The 22,951-nt window shown below is 35.3% G+C and overlaps 1 protein-coding gene across 1 annotated transcript in view; it reads left to right on the top strand.

The window, feature by feature from the left end:
* Positions 1-14,018, top strand: part of Elovl4 (ELOVL fatty acid elongase 4) — a 28,652-nt gene extending 14,634 nt beyond the window's left edge. Inside the window, exons 2-6 of the mRNA XM_026410989.2 lie at positions 3,142-3,329; positions 4,731-4,811; positions 7,684-7,855; positions 9,164-9,291; positions 12,006-14,018. Of these exons, the coding sequence (XP_026266774.1) occupies positions 3,142-3,329; positions 4,731-4,811; positions 7,684-7,855; positions 9,164-9,291; positions 12,006-12,281 (845 nt within the window). The 3' untranslated portion in view covers positions 12,282-14,018. The remainder of the gene's footprint in view (positions 1-3,141; positions 3,330-4,730; positions 4,812-7,683; positions 7,856-9,163; positions 9,292-12,005) is intronic.
* Positions 14,019-22,951: the final 8,933 nt, after the last annotated feature.

Here is a 22,951-nt window from a genome sequence, read left to right on the forward strand (position 1 = left end):
CTGTGATCTTAAGATACAAATCAGATTAGAAATAGAAATGTGTTGGTGGAGGGCATTGAAGGAAAGTCCCATTTCAGGTGGACCAGTTTGTCCACATCTTTTATAAACATTATAATATTCATAGAGTAAATTAACTCCTTTTAGGAGACACTTTGCCATTTCTGACAAATACAGTTGTGTAACTATTATGTGACCTTTTAATATAGATAAAATTATGATTGCTGACCAAATGAATGTTTGTAAACAGATCAGTTTAACGTGCGTGTCATAAGCTTTTTATGAAACAGTCAAATTATTCTCACTGGAAACTATTTCCTGAGAGAGAGTTAACCCTTAAGGATTTGGAAGAGTAAAAGACAATATTTCTTAGTAATTTTCATTATTTTTATTATGTCTTTTATTTTGGAAGTTGATATGTTGTAATATTTGGCTTTTGTTTACTTAAATTTAATTTACAGTTAGGATGGGGAACCTACTACCAAAGAAGACAATTCCTTCTACATATGAAAGATCCAGTGATTTGAAATTTATTACCGTATGATTCTCACTGGTACCAGTTCTGTCCTCTGAAAGTAGATTATAATTTTTGTTTGTTTCAAGGCTTAGGGGACCTGTCACTGTATGGCACTGTCCTTTTGTTGTTGTTGTTTTTTGCTTTTTTTAAAAAATATTTTTATTATTGATGGATCTTTATTTTATTTGTATACTTATTTATTTATTTACATGTGGTGCTGGGAATCAAACCTGATGCCCCACACATTCTAGACATACACTCTACCATTGAGCCACAACCCCAGTCCAGGCATTGCCTTTTTAATCCAAAAATACATAGCAGTCATGTAGGACATGTGAATCTCAGCAGAAACACTAAAGGAAATATTCGAGTAAGTACAGAAAAACACATATGACTTGTATAATAACATGTAAAGACTTGGGGAAAATTCATGCAAACATTTGGATGGGCATTGTTACATTTGTGGTTTCGTGCTGAGAATTACTCCCATGTCCATAGTAATGGTAGGAGGTGGAATTTTTGAGAGTTCTCTGACTCTTGTGAACTGAAGGGCTACTTGGAGAAGGGTATGGTGTCACATGTAGCATTTTATAGGCTGAAAACGGATTTGTTAAGCGGTTGCTGAATGAATAAATGGCTTGCGTTGATGAGCAAAGCAGTCCAGGCATTGCTTTTTCTCTGTGGAGTAAGCAATGGTGTAAAGGGCACTGAGCCGTATATCGTGACATACTCACCAGATACTGGGATGCAGTGTTTGAGGTTCAAGTTGTGCTGCCACAGAAGAGGGTCAGAGAGGTGTTGCAGGAAAGGGTTGCTGGACACTGAAGAAACTGTAAGAATTCAGTGTATATACTGCTGGATTTGACAGGAGGGATGGAACCTAAAGGACTACTGTGAAAAAATTATCCATTCTTTATTTTTTTAAATCCAGTAAATGTTTAGGCTCCTTGATAGGCCTTGCAACACAGAACAAAGTTCCCAGCCCCTGTCTTTAGAGAGGTTACAGCTTGAAGGAGGGTCTCAGGGTAACGTGGTGAGTGCCATAATGGAACAGAAGCACGTGTGGGTTCCTTGTCAGTGTAGAATGGGTCCCTAACTAAGGAAAATTTCCTTTCTATAATTTTTCTCACCTTAAAGTCATTCTTCTTCCTACTTACTGTTTTTAAAGTTAAATGGAACTGAAAGGAACATCTAGTTTGTTACTGTTTAAATTGTGATCCATGGATAGTGGCATAGCCTCAATTGGAGCTTCCCAGAAAATATACTCTCTTAGAAATGTGCTGCCTCCCAGACCTACTGTATCAGAACCTGCATTTCAACTATTCTTTGTAGATGATTCTTTGTCTCATTTAAGCTAGAGAAGCACCAGTCTAACCCCTTCAGTGTTTGTAGATGAAGGAGAGGAAGAGCGATTGCATCCCTAAGGTCCTACCGACACTCAGTAGCAGGGCCAGTGTTAGAGCCCAGCCAGTCTGCCCACTGGTAGTGCCTTTTCCTGTCTATTCCCCGCCGGCCCTGTCTCACCTTTCTACTCTTCTGTTGGCCTCCCTTAACATTTCTTATTGTAAGATCTTCAGCTTCTCACTCATGCTCTATCCTTCTCTTTGGAAGTTCTCTCTCTATTTCTCTGATGAATGAGAGGATGATACAGTGTGCGGCACCAATATAAAAAAGGTAGAATATTTTTATCTACCCTTAATTCCCAGAAAAATTTTAAACCTTTTTCTCTATATTTTTTTTTTCCTACTTGCTGCTCAGAACTTTCTTTGTCAATAGGACTCCTCTGAGTAGTAAAGGTGAGAAATAATCCATGATGTTAGAAAGTAATATCTCCTTACAGATTAATTTATCTCCCTTCCTTTGTTACCCGCATTATACCATTAGTAGTACTTTTGCTGTTCGCATCAGTCCATTTGAAAGCAGTACTTGCCTTAGTGTTTGTGGAAAAGACATCACAGCAGTTCCTGTTCTAGGGACCCAAACCAGGGCATTTAGACATTATGAGTTTGTCTAATTCAACAGAGACCTATGCAGATAGACAGTCTGTGTTTTATGGGGGGCCTTAGGCATGGCAACATATGGCCATAGAAGGATAATTAGCATAGAAGGATAAAATAGTATTTAAAAAGTGAATAATCACAGAAAGGTCATAGTGGCCTTTTGACAGAAGCCAGCTACACCACCTTTTAAGTCATTTTCTCCTTGTGAGGTGTGTTCTCTCTCCTGTCTTTCAGAGACTTCAGTTCATTTTGAACTCTGGAGTGGGTTTGATGTGAGTGATACAGCCAAGACTCCCTGGGTAGTAGACTCCCTCGTGAACTGTGTCTTTCATCATCTTTTCAGCTCAGGCTCTTCTCCTGTATTTTAATGAACTTTGTTATTCAAGTTCTCTATAAAACTTAATGTATAACATAAAGCAATCAATGATTTTCAAAAGCTACTGCAGAAATCAGTCTTGTTTCTTGGGTTTTTATACCAGGTATTTTCACTGGGACTCAAAAGACAGGGACATGTTTTTTTTTTTTTGGTCAAACTAGGAAATTAAGGTGAAACATTTTAATTCCTAAAAGTTTTATTTTGTAAAGCACCTATGGTTTAGTGGATTTTGTTATGTGTTCTCTCTGTAGATAAACGCGTGGAAGATTGGCCTCTGATGCAGTCCCCATGGCCCACACTAAGCATAAGCACTCTTTATCTCCTGTTCGTGTGGTTGGGTCCAAAGTGGATGAAGGACCGGGAGCCATTTCAGATGCGCTTAGTGCTCATTCTCTATAATTTTGGGATGGTTTTGCTTAACCTTTTCATCTTCAGAGAGGTAGGTTTATTAAGATCATTCTATAATAATTCTTCAGAATTATAGAGAATTAAGAAATGAGACTGCATAAACCCATCATTGAAATCTTGTACCTCAAGGTAGCTACTCTACAAGTAAATTTTTTTACACTTAGAAAAATGTTGGACAATAAAATATTAAACATGAAGTACAGGACAGTGGTTTAAAATGGAACTTTGAACCAGAGAGTTAATTCTAAGCTTTCTGTTTGTTATCAACAGTTTTGACACTGGAAGTTGTTTAACCCCCTTCTTTTGGCTCCTCTATTTCTAACATGAACGAAATACTTCCCTTTTGGGGTTAGTATCAGAGTTAAGTGAGATAACCTTTTCATAGTGTTTGATACATGTTAGGTACTCAGTAAATATTTACTTAAATTATTATTCATTAGTTTCAGGTTTTGTAACTGATCAAAATAGATATAAGTACCAACTTGAAGTTCAGTCCTATCATATAATGTATTTTGGGTTAGAACTGAAATGTGTTACCTGGAATACAACTGTTCCTACTAATCATTTTGTACATTTCTGGGCATCAGCAAATTCTCCATGAACTTTTGAAAGGAAATCCTGAAAACTGATTGACACATTTGTTTTTTTATAAAGTTGCAAGAGTGTAAGGAATTTGTTTCCTAAGAGACTCATGAAACTCTGTTATCCCAGAGAACTGACTAGTGATGCTACAACAACAAACAGTAATTCTTCTACAAAAAAGAATCTTTCTTCATTGTCAGTTTAGCCTACAGAGTCTCAGCTTCATAAAAACTTTCATTTGGTTTACTTGGATACTTTTACCTAATTTGTTAGCTGCAAACAAACATATCCAGGATAGAAACCCATTAAGACAGGACTACTCTTGGATCCAAGTTTGGCTTTAAAACTTCTTAATATTACAAAGTAGATAGAGTTGATGTTTCAGTCTAGAGGTTACATTTCTTTTTTTAACTTAAACTGCAGTATTTAATATAATTTAAATTTTTAAAGAAAATGTTGCTTTTAAATTAATTTGATAAGTTATATATCAGATTTTTAATTTTTTATTTGTAGTTAAATTTTTTAGTAGTTTTTAAAACTTATTTTTTATTTATATATGACAGCAGAATGTATTACAATTCTTATTATACATATAGAACACACTTGTTCATATCTCTGGTTGTATACACAGTATATTCACACCAATTCGTGTCTTTATACCTGTACTGTAATGTACTTCATACCTGTGCTATAATGATCATCACATTCTACCATCATTAATAACCCCATGCCCTCTCCCTTCCCCTCCAACCCCTTTGCCCTATCTAGAGTTCGTCTGTTCCTCAAATTTTTTATTTTTGTTGCTGAATCTACTAAAACTTTCCTTCAAATATTATTTCATTTTTTCCAGTTATTCATGGGATCATATAATGCAGGATATAGCTATATTTGCCAGACTGTGGATTATTCTAATAACGTTAATGAAGTCAGGGTAAGTACATTAAAAATACTTAAAATTAATAAAAGTGGCTTAGTTTCATAGGCCCTCATCAGTGAAAAATGTACTGTGGCTTGGTAGTGAAATTAGACTGGGTGCTAAGTCAATAATGCTATGCTTTTACTTACAAGCACATAATTGAAAATTGGTTTTCATACCTCTAGTATGTTTTTTTTTTTAATTTGGTTGCGTGAGAGTGAATAAGAATTGGATTACTAGACTGCAGTATTAAAAAAGGAAAAAAGGTACCATTTTATGTAAAGATATTATTTTAGATTTTAGTTATTTTTGATTAAGAATTAGAAACTCTTTATGAAAGCCTGATTCATTTGTTAAAAAGTCTGAGGAAAAGAAAATGTTTTATGAACTATATAGTATTTAGGAAAACAAGCACAACACAATTTATACAGATGTGAATTCATTTTTTATTACATCTGTAGAAAAATAAACCACTAGTAATATGTTATATTTTATTTTTCAATCATCTACATTAATCAAATTACTATTTAATTTAAGTGGGAGAAACAACAAATTATTAAGTATTTAATGAACTATTTTATATACTGTGGCTTATATGAAAAATTACATATAACATAAAATTTATATAGCATCTGTTTTCTGTTTTACCTTATATGTAATATATATAGAAATAGTATATAACCTATAGTAGCTTCCTTTAAGAAAAGCAGCTTTCTGTCATGGGAGTTTGGACAACATAAACCTCAATATTCACGAAGACTCAAGACCAAATTGCTTTAATGTGCAATTTATGTTCATATATTACCATTTTAGTCCATATATTTGTTTCCTTAGTAAAAGGCTTATGGATTAATAAAAAATCACCCCTTTGGTTGTCATGTGGTTTTACTCATTCAGAAAATACATGCTAAGCATCCCCTGTATGCAGATACTGTGGGGGGCACTGGGACCACATGTGGAGACAGGTGAGGTCTCTCCCTTAGTGGAGCTGGCAGTCTAGTGAGGGTAGGGAAGCTGACAGTCAGCATGTAAATAAGTGGTTAAAAGAAAAGAAGACTTGTGATGTAGCTGAGAATTTCCTGGCCAGGAAAAAAATTCCTTCTGATAACCACATGACCAGATGCTGTCCTCAGTAGACAGCTACCATTGAGGTGGCAATGTCTGGCTTTTTCCTGGAAGTACACTTGGCAAAACCCTTTAAGTGGCACGACTTATAAATATTTTTAGGAGAGAGTTTCAAAATTACCACTCTTAATTGTGAACCTGCCCTCTTGACATGCATTAACTTCAGTTCTTAAAAAAATATGGCCATTGTGAGAATTGTAATATGGGAGAAAGAACCTGAGATTTATACAGATTGCATTGTGAATCTTTCCCCTACTGCTCTCCTCTAGTGTTTGGGTGCAGTATAATGAATATTTCACTCATTTTTATATACCTTGTTATGTAGCCAAGAAGTATTACTTTTCACTTTGGTGTAATCAAAGATACCTAATGCAGTTTATAAACTAAGGAAAATAATTATTTATTATTTTGTGGCAAATTTAGAGACCCATATTGAGGAAAAATAAGACATTATTTCCTCCTGAAGTTCACTATGTCATAATGATTATAGTTACTTTAAAGTACTACCGTGATCATGAATAGTAAATGTAGCATTGCTATGAGCAGAGCATGTCAAGCCTATTTTAACCAATTTTATCATTTTCCACAATATGTTCAAGCCAATTCAATAAATTCTCAATCTATAATCACAAGATATTTTTAATGGATCTTTCTCTTTCCTCTTTCCCTACATTTTAAAGTTGTTATTTGGGGGCTGTGGTTATAATTCAGTGGTAAAGCAGTGTGCTTGTATGTGCCAGGCCCTAGGTTTGATCCCTAGCACCAGAAAAAGGAAAAAACAAAAACAGAACCCACACATATACACATACAAAAGCAAAAAAAAAAAAAAACAACAACAACAAACACCATGACATCCTCTAGATACAATTCTAAAATTTCTAAGCCTATTTATGAATCAATCTGTCAAGCCTCTAACACAAAAGTTTATCAATTTTAGTTATGTTCTACACAAAGGTCATTGTGGTTATCATTATAGAATTTTTCTAAAATGTTTTAAAACTTGTATACAGAGGTCACCTCTTACCGGATCCTTAATCTCAGCCCATAATGTAATCTTTCCACACCATCTGGTGTCTTAATTAGAGCCTAGGAAAACACAAGACTTATTCATGTAAGCAGGATTATATTTATAACCTAGGAAATATTTGTTTTTGGTTTTTCACTTCAGTTTATCATTTTTAAGATTTTACTATCTTATAAGAAGCCGCCATGATTGGACACTTTCTTTATTGTACATATTAAAATGAGAGAGCCACAATACAATAGACACTAGTATGGCCCTATGTATAAACGTGTCTGTATAACCAATGGGATCCTGCAATCTATACACGTGGAAAAATAAGATTAAGATTACGTACCCCATTTGAATCAAATGTATGATATGTCAAGATTATTGTAATGTTTTGAGCAACTAATAAAAAATTTAAAAAAAAATGAGAGAGCCAGACACTGACAGAGACCAGTTGGTGCATAAACTTACTGCAGGTTTATTGGGAGTGTGGCAGACGCTATGTAAAAAACCTAAGGGTCTTTACAAAGTAAACATCTCAGTTTCTCTACCAAGTTGAAAAGCATAGCAGTGTGAATATGTTTACAGCTCTATATTCAGCAGTTTAACACTGTGTGATGATACCTAGTTGTATAAATTATTTCATACCTTGTACATGTGGTGTAATATATTTGAAGTTTATTTGCATTGAATCGAAACCCACACAATAGTATCATTTGTTATTTACAACATGCTTTTCCTTTCTTTTTACAGATAGCTGCTGCTTTGTGGTGGTACTTTATATCTAAAGGAGTTGAGTATTTGGACACAGTGTTTTTTATCCTAAGGAAGAAAAACAATCAGGTTTCTTTCCTTCATGTGTATCACCACTGTACCATGTTTACCTTGTGGTGGATTGGAATTAAATGGGTCGCAGGGGGACAAGGTGAGCATTTTCAGGAGTAGATCTTCATGTGTTAAGTGATGTATAAATGTGTTGGGTGGAAAGTACCAAGAACTGGTGATTTTATCTGGCATATCATTTCACTACCTTGAATGGTTAGTCATCTCTGTGTTCATTTTTTTTTTTAAATGGAAGAAAGTAAAGCTATAGTTTCTTATCTGTGACTCTTTGACACCTAAAGATTTATCCCAGGGATGAGCCTAAAACAAGCCTGAATTCAGAAAATAATATTTTGATGTGGAACAGTTCTAGTAGTTCTGATCCTAAAGACACGAAAACAGAATTCTTAGTCTGACGATTTCATCTGCAAAACAAGCCCATCACTCATTCTTGCTCTAATGTAGGCCTTAAATGACCTTTTTGGTTATTATTTAAGTGAAATTTTAATATGGCCTCCTTAATGCTAAGGAGGATATGAATTTAGTTTGGTGGAGATCTGTTTCCAGTCTTTGCAAATGCCTGGAATGTAAGGATAATTCACATCTTTAAACTGGAAAGAGAGCATTTCTCTAATGAGGACCATGGTACAAGTCGCTGTAGTACAGTTCACCATGCAGCTTTCTTTCCATGACCACATGGAGATTGGCAACTTAGAAGTTCATACTTATAATTTATTGTTGGGGGGGGCCCATTTAATAAAATAATACAGTTTAAGTCCAGCTTTGTTGTTTAAAAAGAAAATTAGTAACTGCACTGAGCCCATAAGTCACTGATATAGTTAATATTTTGAAAAGAAAGAATGCCATTGATTTAGACCAACTGGAATATCTTTGTAGAGTTAAATAAACTAAACAGTTTATTCAATGTGTGTAGTGCTGTCATGTTTAAAATTATATAGAAACCTAAGACATACTATTTTGTTGTTGAGATGTACATTGGCACATCTAAAGACAACAAAATGGAACAGTTATAAGTCCACATAAACTTTCATATGTACCATAACCTTTTATTTAATTGAGAATATTAGAATTAAAAGGACTAAAGGCAATAGTGTTGTGTCAGGACTTTCAAAAGAGGTAAGTTTTAACTGGAGTACCTCTTTAAAAGTCCTTTGCATCTGAGCAGCACATATTTTCCTTTATATGATAAAAACTTAAATCTAAACTTTAAAAATGTCTACCTTAATTTGAGATAAGGAGTTTTTGTTAGTATTACTTTGTCTTTTAATCCTTGGCTGTCCCCCAAAATTAAATGTTAGAAAATAACGTGGAATCATTTATTTTTTTATCTCAATGGTTTATTGTCTAGTAACATTTTCTGTATCTTGGAATTACCTTTTATTTCCTATAGCGTTTTTCGGAGCCCAGATGAATTCCTTCATCCATGTGATTATGTACTCATACTATGGGTTAACCGCCTTTGGCCCGTGGATTCAGAAGTATCTTTGGTGGAAACGATACCTAACCATGTTGCAGCTGGTGAGTTAAATACTTTTACAGTTTCTTCTGCTGAAATACTTAACTGAGTTTGAATATTATTCATTGTAAAGTGCTAAGTCATCTTAGGCAATTTTCTACTGTAAAATTAACTTCATCCTCTAGCTATAGTATTGAGACTGCTTGGTTCTAACCTACCTATTCATAGGTTTATTGGCCATGGCTACTACTTGCCTATTTTATAGAGTCCTTAAAGGCTCCATCTAGCACTTATCCTCTAAGAGAAACATTCTTTAAAAATACCTGTGAAATGGATGGTTAAAGATCTTAGTATACCACAATGTACATAAATTCATGTATGACTAGAAAAGTTATAGTATTTTTTTTCCTTGAGTAATTTTTATTTTTATTTTTTTGTTTTGGAGGATTGAACCCAGGCACCTAACCACTGAGCAACATCCCCATCCTTTTTTATATTTTATGTAGAGACAGGATCTAAGTTTCTTAGGGCCTCAGTAAGTTGCTGAGGTTGGCTTTAAACTTGCAAACTTCCTGCCTCAGCCTCCCAAGCTGCTGGGGTTATAGACATGCACCACCATACCTTGCTCTTAAGTGACTTTTTATTTTTTAATTTTTTTTTAGTTCTGGTTGGACACAATACCTTTATTTTATTTATTTATTTTTATGTGGTACTGAGGATCGAACTCAGCGTCTTGCACGTGCGTTGTACCACTAAGCCACAATCCCAGCCCTTGAATGACTTTTTAATTTAAAAATTTATTACCTCTCTTCATCTTGTCCTGCTTAAATTTTCATATTTTTAAAAAAAAAATATATATATATATATATATATATATATATATATATATATATATATTTAGTTGTAGATGACACAATACTTTTATTTTTTTTTAGTTCTACATGGTGTTGGGGATTTAACTTAGTGCCTCACACATGCAAGGCAATAGCTCTACCACTGAGCTACAATCCCAACTCCAAATTGTCTTATTTTTATACCACTTTTTAGTTCTTGTTAACAAATCTCATATACTTTGAATGTAAAATTGTAAGGAAGACACAGAGCCAAGGAATGGAATAAGAACCAGGGAACACCTCTTAATTCTCTTAAAATCCTGTCTTTAGAGAACAGAGACAGGCATTTCAAATGCTAGTCTTCAGAAGAGTTTTCAGCACTTTCCCAGTAGGACTTCTTATAGCATCTGAGTACACGCATAGAGCATCATCCAGAGCTTCGCACTGGCCTATAATCAAACTAAGAACCCAAACCAAAGTGGTAGTTAATCTCCAAGCTTTAGAATTTATTATAATTTGCTTTAATCATAGAGTGTACACAATTTTATCAGTGGAATCACATTTTGGAAACATTACCATCTCTGCTTTAAGTTGCTAAACAGCTACCTAACCAAACAGGAAGCACAACCTTTGGGGAATGCTGGGTGTAAAGAATTCATGTGTAACCAAAATGCTATAGGAAGCTTCCTCGAGTTTTTGTGTAAGCTGTTTATACAGTTTGTATAGTTCATTTTTCTCAGCAATTTGTAAATTGTCTTTAGAAAATGAAGAGATGACCAAAATCATGTGAAGTATTTTATCTATTTGGCTGGAGCCTGGCCCTGCTCTCCTTGAGTAATGCCAGACTCAGTTCACGCCCTTTTACACACCCTTTTTCTGTAGTGCAGGTTCTAAGAATCATTATGAAACCAAGAGTTTGTAAAATTTGGATTTTTGCCATGGGAAACTAGAAAAGGTTGTTTGATTGATACAAATTTCTGGCTTATGTGGAATAAATTATTTTAATAATATTTAACATAACAGTATTGGTCATGCTGTTCTTAAAAAAGAAGCCATACTAGCCCATTCCAACTAGAATGTTCAATTTGTATTTCCAAGCCAGAAGTTCTCATAACAGTTAATTAAGTTAATCTTATAAAAAGTTAATACCATAGAATTTCTAACTCGTACGTCACAAACCACTCACCTATTAATATACCAGAATTCAAAATTATTTTAAGCATCTAAGTTTTGGCTTTTCTCTTTTGAAGAACTATTAAAATGAAGTTAATTATTTTTATGTTTACTTCAGGTAATACCAAATTTTATCAGAACATTCGATTTTAAAGAATAGTATTCATATAGATAGAAATTTTTTCTTTCTACTCTGTAAGAGATAAATGATGAGCCATTTGATAAGTTCATTTTTCAAATAGACGTTCCTGCTTGCTGATGCTTTGGCAGACAAAAGTCAGTCTGAAATGTGGGGGGGGGGGGACAAAGAGCCTCTGATACTACAGCTTCACTCTTTTAGGCCATTGATTTCCTCTTATAACATTATTCAACAAATATTCAAATAATCCAAACACTGCAGTCTTTGGCAAGAACTCAAGAATCATCCTTGAACAAGGCAGAGCCCCACCTTCTGGAATTATATTCCGATGGAAAGGTAGACAGTAAAGAAGTCAGCAGAGACAGAAGACAGCTTCAAATGGTTACCATTCTTCTCTAAACACACACACACACACACACACACCCTGTGGGTAACAGGATTTAGAGACCTCAGGCTGCGGAGATGGTATTTGAGCTATAATCTGAATGAGATGGAACTACAGTACTATTAAACATTTTGAGCAGTGTGGAATATTTGGGCCAATAGTAGCTACGTAGAAAATTCTGATGTTGTTGTTAAAAGTTGTTTACCATTCAGATTAAATACATCGCTCACTGTTTTTGCTTTTCAGGTTCAGTTCCATGTGACCATTGGGCACACAGCTCTGTCTCTTTACACTGACTGCCCCTTCCCCAAATGGATGCACTGGGCTCTAATTGCCTATGCAATCAGCTTCATATTTCTCTTTCTCAACTTCTACGTTCGGACATACAATGAACCTAAGAAACAAAAAGCTGGAAAAACAACCATGAATGGTATTTCAGCAAATGGTGTGAACAAATCAGAAAAGCAGCTAGTGATAGAAAATGGAAAAAATCAGAAAAATGGAAAAGCAAAAGGAGAGTAAATTGAACTGGGCCTTAACTGTTGTTGACAGTGAGGAAAATCTAATGTCATATAAAATTTCAGGGAAAACAGAAGCAAAGGAGAGTCGGGGGTGGGGAGAAAAGGCAAATGTACTTTATGTACAAGTAATCTTTAGACTGAGTAAAGTGTTAAATACAATACCCGGATGTTTTATTTATGAAGTTTTTATTTTAAACCTTCTTTTTTATTAGCCTTGATGTTGTCCAGACCAAAGCAGTCCTAATGTGACTTTGGACACTCTCCCTCTGTTCACATCCACTTGTCTAAGGAGGGAAATTTTCTTGTATCCGACATTCATTCGTCCTTCAGTCTGAATTTTAGACAATCACAGAGTTTTTATGAAATTTTTATTTGTCTCAATTACCAGTTACCAATTGATTAAAATCAGTTACCTTACATTTTCTTGTCCAAAGCTGGAAATCTGGATACATTTAAATTTGTGCATTTGAATTCATTGGTTGACCAGAATGGTCAAATCTCTCCACCTCTAGTCAGAATATACCTTTTTGGTTGTAATTAAATTTAAAAAAAAAGCTGCTGATCTCTGTAGAATCTTAGAGGCTTGATGATGATGGTGTTGGTGAAAATAAGAAAGAATTACAGTAAAATCCTGTCTAGTGACCCAAAAGTCTCCATGACTCTCAGCACAAATCACTGTGGGAAACAATTTTTGTAATGAAAAGGCAGCCTTTGAGTACTCCAATTACTAGCAGAAGCATATTATGAAAACTAATATTATTGTATGATTGAAACATGAAGCAACTCATGTCCTTAGTAACATCACAAGATAGTTCATTTGTGTGCTGTTAGCTGAGAGTATATTGATTTTTATCAAGCTTTCCTTGTTTTGATTTGTAGCTGTTAACTGATTTTTCATATGTGGAAATATACCTACCTCTTCTGTTGGAAAGAACACTTAAATAAATTTTAATTAACAAATCAAGGAGTCCTCTAATGTAAATTTTAATTTTAACTTTTGAATCCACTAGTATTGTTTGTTTTTTAACAAATAGCATACACCGACATTTCTGTGAAACTCTCCTTCTCTCTCAATGTGTTTAATTTTGGAGTGATATTTCCCTTGTGACTAAGTTGCAAAATCTTATTTATTAACAAAAATATGAAGTGTAAACCCATTTTGGTGCAATATCCTTGACTCCTTGGTGCTAAAGATCGTTAAATTCAGTGGTTAAATTCATTGTGTGATGTTATAAAGTATTAATTGTTAAAACACAAAATGAGTAACAGTGAGAGTTGTCAGAGCTATCAAGTTAAATTTGCTATTTACAAATGAAGTATTTCATACAGTAGAAATGAAAAAAAAACTAGAAATAAAGTGGGAAAGAAAACTTGTACCATGTTTCATTACATAGGTTAAATTGTTAGAGGATGTCACAGAGGGATCGTTATAGAAAAGAGAAAATGTGACAAATATAGCATGAATATTTCTAAGTATTTCAACATGTCAAAACTGCATGTGTAGGATGTATGCTGTTTGTACAAACGATTTCAGAATATTTTGTAAACTATAAAATATTTATTGTGCATTAAAATTATATACCTTCCCCCAAAGGCATGCAGTTATGAGAATTACAGAAAATATGCAGCACACATAGTTTGGTCTACGAGGATTCAACACCTTTGTTTTTGCTCCTCAGTGTGTAATGACTAGAGATTTGTAAATCTTTGTGAACATTCTGTACTGGTTCCCCAGAGCTATCCATTCCCTGCCTCCTGATTTCAGCACAATAAATATACTACTGCTATGGGAAAAGTGATTTTTTGTTAGTTTATTATAATTAAATTATCTGTTAGATGTTTATTTATATGACTAATATCGATTAATATTGGTTAATATTCTTAATTATTTTCTGCTACTAATGTCTTACATAGGAAATAAAACTAGAACTTGATTGTAGTTTCTAGTAAAAATGGCAGCATATTTTTACTTAATATCAGTAGCTTTGAATAGTATTTTCTTCTAAATTATTTTCACATAAATAGAGAGCTCTTGTGTTCTTCTGTTTATATCATTCAGTCCTTACTCTTAAATTTCTTTATCAAAGTTGATATTAAAATGCGATAAGTACAGCCTTTTTCGATACCTTTCATAATATCTCTAAGACTTATATCTAGGACTTGTATCTAAGATTCAGTGATAAAGATTGCATTTCCTTTGCAATAAAACTTGGTTACTAACTAAATATTTTATTAAACAGAAATCAGGAATTTATTAAATATTTGCATATGTACCTTTAGGCTAGAAATAGCTGTGATCTGGAACAGCAAGTTTCCCAATAATATCAGTGACTACAGCTCTTCTTTCTCTTCTCTGTTATCTTGACTTTGTTTTGCTGATGGATACTGACTGACGACTGGTTTTGATTTTAACATTATTAGTTTATTTATTCTTTTTTCTTCATTCTACATTCTAGGCATTCATATATTTTTCTATGCATTATGATGTTCATATGAAGTCAAGTAGTGTTTAGTTTATTAGGAATATCTTAATGTACAGGTTTGTTTCATATATTCAACTCAGTTGCCCTCTGCCTTCCTGAGGTAGAAGTGCTTTTTCAGTGTGTTATCTGTTAATACAACAATTTAGGCACTGTGTAGTGACTACTGGGGCAGAATTTTTGAATCTCATCCACATTAGGATGCGACACCAGACTGAGTTGTTCACACTGTCTCAACTCTTTCCTTGTTATAGCCATAATCCCAGCCAGCTGTATTCACAACACTATCCATATTGAGGAAAAGATGACAACAGATAACCAGATATAAGCTGGCATGCTCAGCTTAGACCTGGGTGAGTTAGATTAAAGCATCCCACAGGGTGGTAAATGGATTTGCAGAGTTGAGAGGCACCACGAGGCTGAGCTGTCTACACCTGAGCAATAACCATAGACCATCTGAAGGACATCCGTCACCTGCTACTCATCATGTAAGTAATTTTGGCACTCGAACTTGGAAAGCAATTGTTTAAGCACTACATTGTAGAATCCATGCTTTATCTTTGGTATTCTAGACAGATAACTTCTGAATGGCAAGAATCATTGTGGAAAAGAAAAGCAGAAGAAACAGATTTCTTGTTTCAAAACATTACGAATCATATAAGTGTTAGAAGTTGGCTTTCTGAATATCAGTTGGCAGAGGGAAGGCACAGCTGTGAAAAGAAAGGCACATGTTTTAAAAACTTTGTATTTGATAGCATGTTTTGAATCCTGAAGGAGATTAAAATAATTAAAATTAATTAATATATAGAACCACTTCCATTTGATGATCGTTCAGATTCTAGAATATATCACCAGAAGAACCTTGTGACTGAAGAAGGTGGCCCATAGCTGACTTCAAATGCTGAAGTGACAGAATTTTTAGGTGGGCAAGAGGTGATTGAGTTACCCTAAGAGTCCTATTTGATCTTAAATAGAAACTCACTTTGGAGTTATTGATTTTTTTTTTCCCCATTCTCAGGTGCAAGGTTTTCCCTGGGAGTGTGTCTTAAACTAGTATCTCCGTTGAGATTAAATGCACACTATGTGGTACAGCTATCAGAAGGTACCCTTATATCTAAACATCTACACAGAGAATGTGTCCAAATTAAAAGACATCCTAAATTTAAAAAATCCCTGGAAGGTTTAAATAATAAAGACATTTCTGAAAAGGTAGGATCTCAACATTATTATTTCTCAATTTAAATACAATGCTATGACTCATAAATAATAAGTGTATCATTAGTCCATAAGCATATTTCGGGTACTTTGTCAGTCTCGGGTATCCTTGAATCCATTTTGTTGTTGTTGTTGTTGGCAATGTTAGCCAAGTAAGGGGGTGCTTCTTTTCGAAGTTTACAAAAAACATTTTTTTTGTTTTAATTTTGGGAAAAGGAAAGTATCCAGTTGAAATTCCTTATCACCCATTATATTTAAACTGAGTTTCCCCTCCCTATGAGGAGGATAACTTAAGAACCAGTCTTTCAAGAATAATGACTACCAAGCTGTGTGGCAATGAGCAAGTGGGTAGATTATGAGTCTAGGTAACATTATGTTACCAACAGTCTTGCCTCACTTTTGAGCACAGTTTATGTTCTAATCTCCTTAACCTGGAAATCCTATGCAACATTTGCATTTTTATAAGAATATGATAGAGTGCCAGCTCTTTACATATAGTTGAATTTCAAATGTATTCAAATTTCAATTCTTGTCAGAAAAATTTAATAAAGACATTACATGGTTACAAAAGAACAAATGACTGCTCTTCAAAGCTATATTTAGTCAATAACATTTAAGTGTTTTCATTTTGTTAGAATTATTATGGTCAGCCCTAGTAAAAGTGGTATCTAATATTTCTTCCATAAAGCAAAGTAGTGTATGAACCTGTGAGGCAAAAGAGCAGTCAGATGAATTTGGAGAACACATTTTTAATACATAATTTTAGTTGAGATTTGAAGTATACATTCTAGAGGTCTACCCAGAATGTTTACTACTTAAAAAATCCAGCACCATCTTCAAGCTAATGTGCTAGAAGTTTATAGGTGTGAAGAATTACTTACCATTCTTCTAGTATGTTTTCTCTCTCTTTTCTCCTTCAGTATTAGAATCTGGAGAACTAAAAATTACATTTCTCAGATTTCCTTGCATGCTTGTGATTCTCTTGCAAAATCCAGTTTTTGTCAACATGAGGTAATCATAAATAAAATTTGAAGAAGGCAGAATAGGTGGTTGTCGTCTTCTGTAGTAGTGCAATCAATAAATATGTTCCTACAGGTAAAAATGTTGGTTGGCAACAGCTGGACTGCATGTACTACTGTCATTTCACCAATTTTGTGAATGCATTCATTGATAATTGTGATACCAATTGTGCCACATGTGGGAATAGCATTTGAAGTCTAAGTGTACTTTTTGACTTTTATTTTTTCAAGTGACCTATAATTTTATAAGCATCTAATCCTGAGAATTAGAAATTTTACTGCTTGAAATACCTTGAGTGGCAAACTATTCCATTCCTTAAACTTTGCTTAATGCAGCATTTAGCACTGAAGTTTGATGAAACAGATTCCTAAAATAATATGGGATTGGCTGTCTGACTTAATTGAGTTTATGGACAGTGACAACTTCATGTTCAGTGTAAAATGGAATTCTGTTTTCTATGAAGCAAATAGCTAAATTATCACCTATAGTCACCTGGAATGGAATGGCTGTGAAAGGCAAGCCTTTGGCAGACAAGTGACACTATTATGATGCAAATGAGGAATGTAAAGACTGGAGTGGCAAGGCTACTTCTAATAGCACTGCAGAGCCTACAGAAAGAAAATTAGTTCATGTTTTAAATTCTTGACTCAGGGCAAGGAGGTGTTTGTGTCCTTCTATGACTGTAAGAGGCCTTCCCTAAGAGAAGGGAGCTTCTGTGACTACCCTGTGAAACCCCATGTATCTCATAGCTGCAGACCTAAAATGTCTTAAAACTAAGATCTAAAGCTTGACCTGTGAGTTTCAAAACTGAAACTTTAGTTCACAGCCTCCGTCCAGTTGTTTGTTGAGAATGTGGTGGCATTGACTATGGAAGGATTGAGACCCAAAGAGTTGGAATAGAGATATTCAGGTAGATTCCGATGACTCTGAGAACATGGATCCCTTTGAACATCCTCGATTTCAGGTGATATTAGTCCTGTGTTGCTTAAGATCCTGTAATGACCTCAACCAAAGTAGTTCCCTTCCAAGGAATTTCTGGTCTTTCCTAAACCTGCTTTCTCCTCTTTCAATGTCGTAGGATCCATATGGAGAATTATTTCTTTTTTTAATCATTTATTTGGGGACCAGTTTTCACTATGATGACCAGACTGGACCCAAACTCCTGGGTTCAAATGATTGTCCTGTCTTAGTCACCAGAGTGTACTGCTGGGCCTACAGGTACATGCCATTGCAGTCAGTTTCTATAAGGAGAAATATCTCATAACCCGCCCCAGAGATGGACAAATACATAACTCTATCCTGGAAGGAGATTTTAGAATGATAGGATTTGGCTAATTCTCATCTGCAGAAATGCATAGGAATAGATTCTCAGAGTACTAAAAAAAAAAAAAAAAAAAAAAAAAAAAACGAGAAGAAACATATCATTGGAGTGCACCAAAATTATTGACATAGGCGCACTTACTAGAAATTCTTAATTTTGGGCCAGAGCTCAACAGTGAAGAATGGTTTTAATGGTTTGTCGGTTATTTAATTAAAACCTGGACTCTCAAGGATAGCCTACATGAAAATGAGATGCATGTTAGAAATTCAGAATTGGAAAAAAAAAGATTCAGAATTGGAAAAATGTGGAAGGAATCAAAGGTTTATGGAGCTAGTAATACTGGAGACTTATTGTGTATTATCCACTTGACTATTCCCTCACTATGTCTGAGAAATATATTGGTAAGGACCAACATCTTTGAGAAATTCTGTAATGACTGTTTCCTAATAGAGAAAGGAAGGAGGTTGTCTCTGAAATGGTACCTAACTTCAGCAGAAATGGTAGCATCACAGATTGGAGAAGATAACTGCAGTAATTAAATGTCAGAGACAATGTGGCCATGATTTTAGTCATGCTTAGCAGAGCCACAGTGATTATTAGAATGGCTTAGCCTGTGGATATCTATGGTAGATGGCATCATATTATGATTATACCTAAGTCTGAAATAGATGGGCAACCTAGGAAAGTCCTATGTAATAAGTAAATAACTCTGAATCTGGTGAACACAGGCTTGACTTGATTTGTCACAATGGAAAGACACAGCCCCTAACAAATTCCCATATGAGATCCAGTGTATAGACCCAGGGTAAAGGAAGCATCAGGTTCCCTTAAGAAAATTTCATTTAAGGAAGTTCCCTGCAACGCTGTTACAAGAAATATAAATATAAATCTTCTTCCTAACTTTCACCAAAAGAGAAGAGAAACAGTGTGGGGGTCATTACTAAGACACTGATTCAGCTGCTGATGATTATCAGGCACCAAAATTACTACTTTGGTCATCAGTCAAAATGGGGGCTTACAATGACACAGTGAGTCCCCAAACCCAGTTCCTGTAATTATAGGTAAATCAGACACCCTCTGGCTGACATTGCCCCCACCTCGAGGTCTCATTAAATGAGGGTTATTATGATATCAAGGACAAAGTTAAAGCTCCTAAAATGTCTCTTCCTCATTAAACCAATGACCAAAGGTAATGCCACATTTCTGAGTGAATGCCACCTTTCAAGGCCTAAAAGATTCAGGGATGATGACATTTAGTTATACTTTCATGTAACTCTCCCATTTAACCTAAATAGAAATTGGAGAGACTTGGAGTATAACATTTATTATCATTATTAACCTAACCATGTAACTCCAAGCTCAATAGCTGTTTCACATGTAGTCAGCTAATTGAAGCAAATCAACAAAATTTTGGAGCGAATATTTAGCTAAAATCCATTAAATGGGTTTTTTCTCCTTTTAAGTAGAGATAAGTAAATTGTTTTCAATGCTCAGTGTAATCCTTACTATCTTTGCCATCTAACTTTAGAACCCTGTCAATCACACAGTTTTCTGTAAGAATCTACTTCATGGTATTCTCGTTTGTCTTAATGCCTGAAGACATTACTTTGGTCCTCTGTATGGATAACATCAAAGTGATTTGATGGGAGCAGAAGGTAGCAAGTATAATGAATTCCTTGATAAAGGAAATTATGTGCAAGAGGTGTTAGGAAAATAAATGGTGTAATTCAATAAAATTTATGACAATCCAGTGGTCTATAGTAGGTTGACGTATTTCCTCCTTAGTGAAAGAAAATTGTTAAGAGTTTACCACCTAGCATTATTAAACAGACTCAGTGATTGCTACCATCTTGATGACTTTCAAAACAACATATACACATTTGAGGGTGTTGCTTTGACTCATTTATCAAGTAACCCATCAAACTACTGGTTTAGAATTAGGTCCAGAGTAAGAGAATTGTTTGTGACTACTATGAGTCACAATGCAAGCTCCTCTGCTATTTGAGAGATAAAATCCATCAGATGGAATGGTTCTTGAAGTGTTTGGCACAAAGCAATTCTGTAGGCAGCATCTGACAACGTTTTATTTAGAAGTTCAGTGAAATCCTTTAGGGTTTTAGAGAAAAGTCATGGCATTGTCCCCAAATAGCCATTAAGAAACAGATCCTGTGGGCCAGATTGTTTGTGGGCCATGCTAGAGATTGTATATCTGACCTCAGAATAAAAAATGATCTTGTAAACTGAGCTGCCCACCATGGACTGGGTGTATCTGACCCTGTGTGACAAACTAGGGCATAAACAACAGTGATCCCTCCTGGAGTTATGAAGACACAGGTAAATGGCAAGAGCAGCTCTCAGATGACCGTCACATCTGCTCTTGGTGCATTGCCACTTTACTGTCAGCTCACATATTTAACTTCATGAATGTTGTATGTTGGTGACTGTTTGCACACCTCTGACCTATTTTTCCTTGTTTTTTGACCTGAAATGCTGAACCATCTGGACAAAATTGTCCTGGCTCCTTCTATAGTTTGAATGTGTTCCCAAAATTCATGTGTTGGAAACTTAATCCCCAAAGTCATGTGTTAATTGTGTTTGCAGGTGGGACCTTAAGAGGTGAATTGTATGGGGGGCATCCCTAATGAACGGATTCATCTATCTGTGAATTAGTGAATTATCTCAAGAGTGGCTTCATTATACAAAGGACCTCTCCACCTGGCTTGCTCTGTCTCACCCTGTAATGCCCTCTGCCATATCTTGACCTCACCAGATGCCAAGTAGATGCCGATCCCATGCTCTTGGACTTCCAGAATCTTTTCTTTATAAAATACCAGCTAGTACTATTTAGTTGTAGCAACAGAAAGTGGACTAAACCAGCTCCCTTTAACTGGCCTATAATTGATCAAACCATTAAGAGATAGCAGCAAGAGATCAAAAGTTCCAGAATGGTTAGGATGTTTCCATGCTCTTTCCCAGCCTTGGTGTTGCGTTGCCAAATCTAGCTCGCTCCCTCCACAACCACAGCCTCAGCTGGGAAGCCACTTCATGGTTCTAATTGTCATTGAGCTCACAAAGAGTTTTCTTTCCTGGTTCCTTGACCCTAAGGATGATAACATCAGCATACTCTTGCCAGTTTCTTCACCACCCCTTGTTTGTATTGATCACCGTCTGCACTTTATTTTCAGTCCCTCCATCAAAGCGTCTTTAAAGTCTTGGATGACTTCTAATGTATGCTGGGCCTCTCATGAGAAACTGAAAAAGGAAACAATTTAACTTGGTTTATAACTTTTTCCATATAATATGCAGACACCAGCTGGAAGTTACTGGGGCAGCATTACAGCTTCACTTAAGAGTGGCCCCAAAAGATGTGTGGAAGGAAAAATAGTCCCTATGAGAGGACTTTAGGCAGTACATCTGATGGCTGAATTTTCCTAGAAGGAAAACTGACAAAGTTATGGATTTGGAAATGATTTGGCCAAAAGATCAAAGACTTGGGATAATATTTAAGAGTGGCGACAAAGAATTCTGAAAAGTTCTGAGTGACATTTGTTGTGTTCATGTAAATACCCACCAAAGACATCCCTGCTGAAAAGGCCAGGATGATCCATTATATGGAAATTAGTCTCTTTCCCTGAATGTACCATGATTGATTAATGGTTCATTAAAAAACAACAAACAAAAAAAGGCAAGGTACAGTGCACTGGACTGGATGGTGGCTCCAAAGAGATCAAGGCCTTATTTCTAAAACCTGTGAACATCACCCTATTTGAAAGGAGGGACTTACAGATGTATTAAGTGAAGGGTCCTGAAATGTGACTACTCTGAATTATCTGGGCGAGCCCTGCATACCATTCCAAGTGTTTTTATAAAAGCAAGATGCTACACATGCAGAGAGGAGGAGGAGGTGGTGAAAAGACAGGCAGCAATGCAGTGGTGCAGCTCAGGAATGTTGGCAACCATCAGAAGCTGGGAGAGGAGGGACGAAGGAGTTCTCTGCTAGAGCATCCAGAAAGCATCCAGACGAGTACTTCTTATTTCAGACTTATGGACTCCAGGACTGTGAGAGAACAAATTTTTCTTGTTTTAAGTCACCAGGTTTGTAGTGATTTGTTACAGCAGCCACAGAAAAACAATATATACAAGGAGGGAAGCTATATATAGTCTCAAACAGAATGGATTTCTTAGCAAGGCTGATCTGACTAGCACCTCTCCTGCCCGCCGCAGAGTCCAGTGCTGACCTTGTGATATAAGACCCACACTTGAAATAACAGCCACTTGGTGGCTTCCATCATGGGAGAGTGCATCAGATTCATTCTTAATAGAACGCTCATTCTGGTATGGATTTTTTGGCAACATCATCCTTTTGTGAACTCACTGAATGGTTTGGTTAGTGATAGTATTCTACAGAACATTGTTTCATATACAAAAAGTTATTTTATAATAGAAGAAATAATGCAATAGGCTCAGACCTATTGCAGTTAGTTGTCTTCACGTGTATTACTCAGGTTAGGATAACTACTGTGATAGGGTCTGGGATAGTGTTGCATATTTCCCCTGTTTTATATTCATATTTATATATTCAGCCACAAGTTGTTACTGCCTTCTCTCTTTTCTCATTTGATAAAAAGCATATTA

Source organism: Urocitellus parryii, chromosome 8 (genome assembly GCF_045843805.1).
Source record: "Urocitellus parryii isolate mUroPar1 chromosome 8, mUroPar1.hap1, whole genome shotgun sequence".
Lineage (NCBI taxonomy): Eukaryota > Metazoa > Chordata > Mammalia > Rodentia > Sciuridae > Urocitellus > Urocitellus parryii.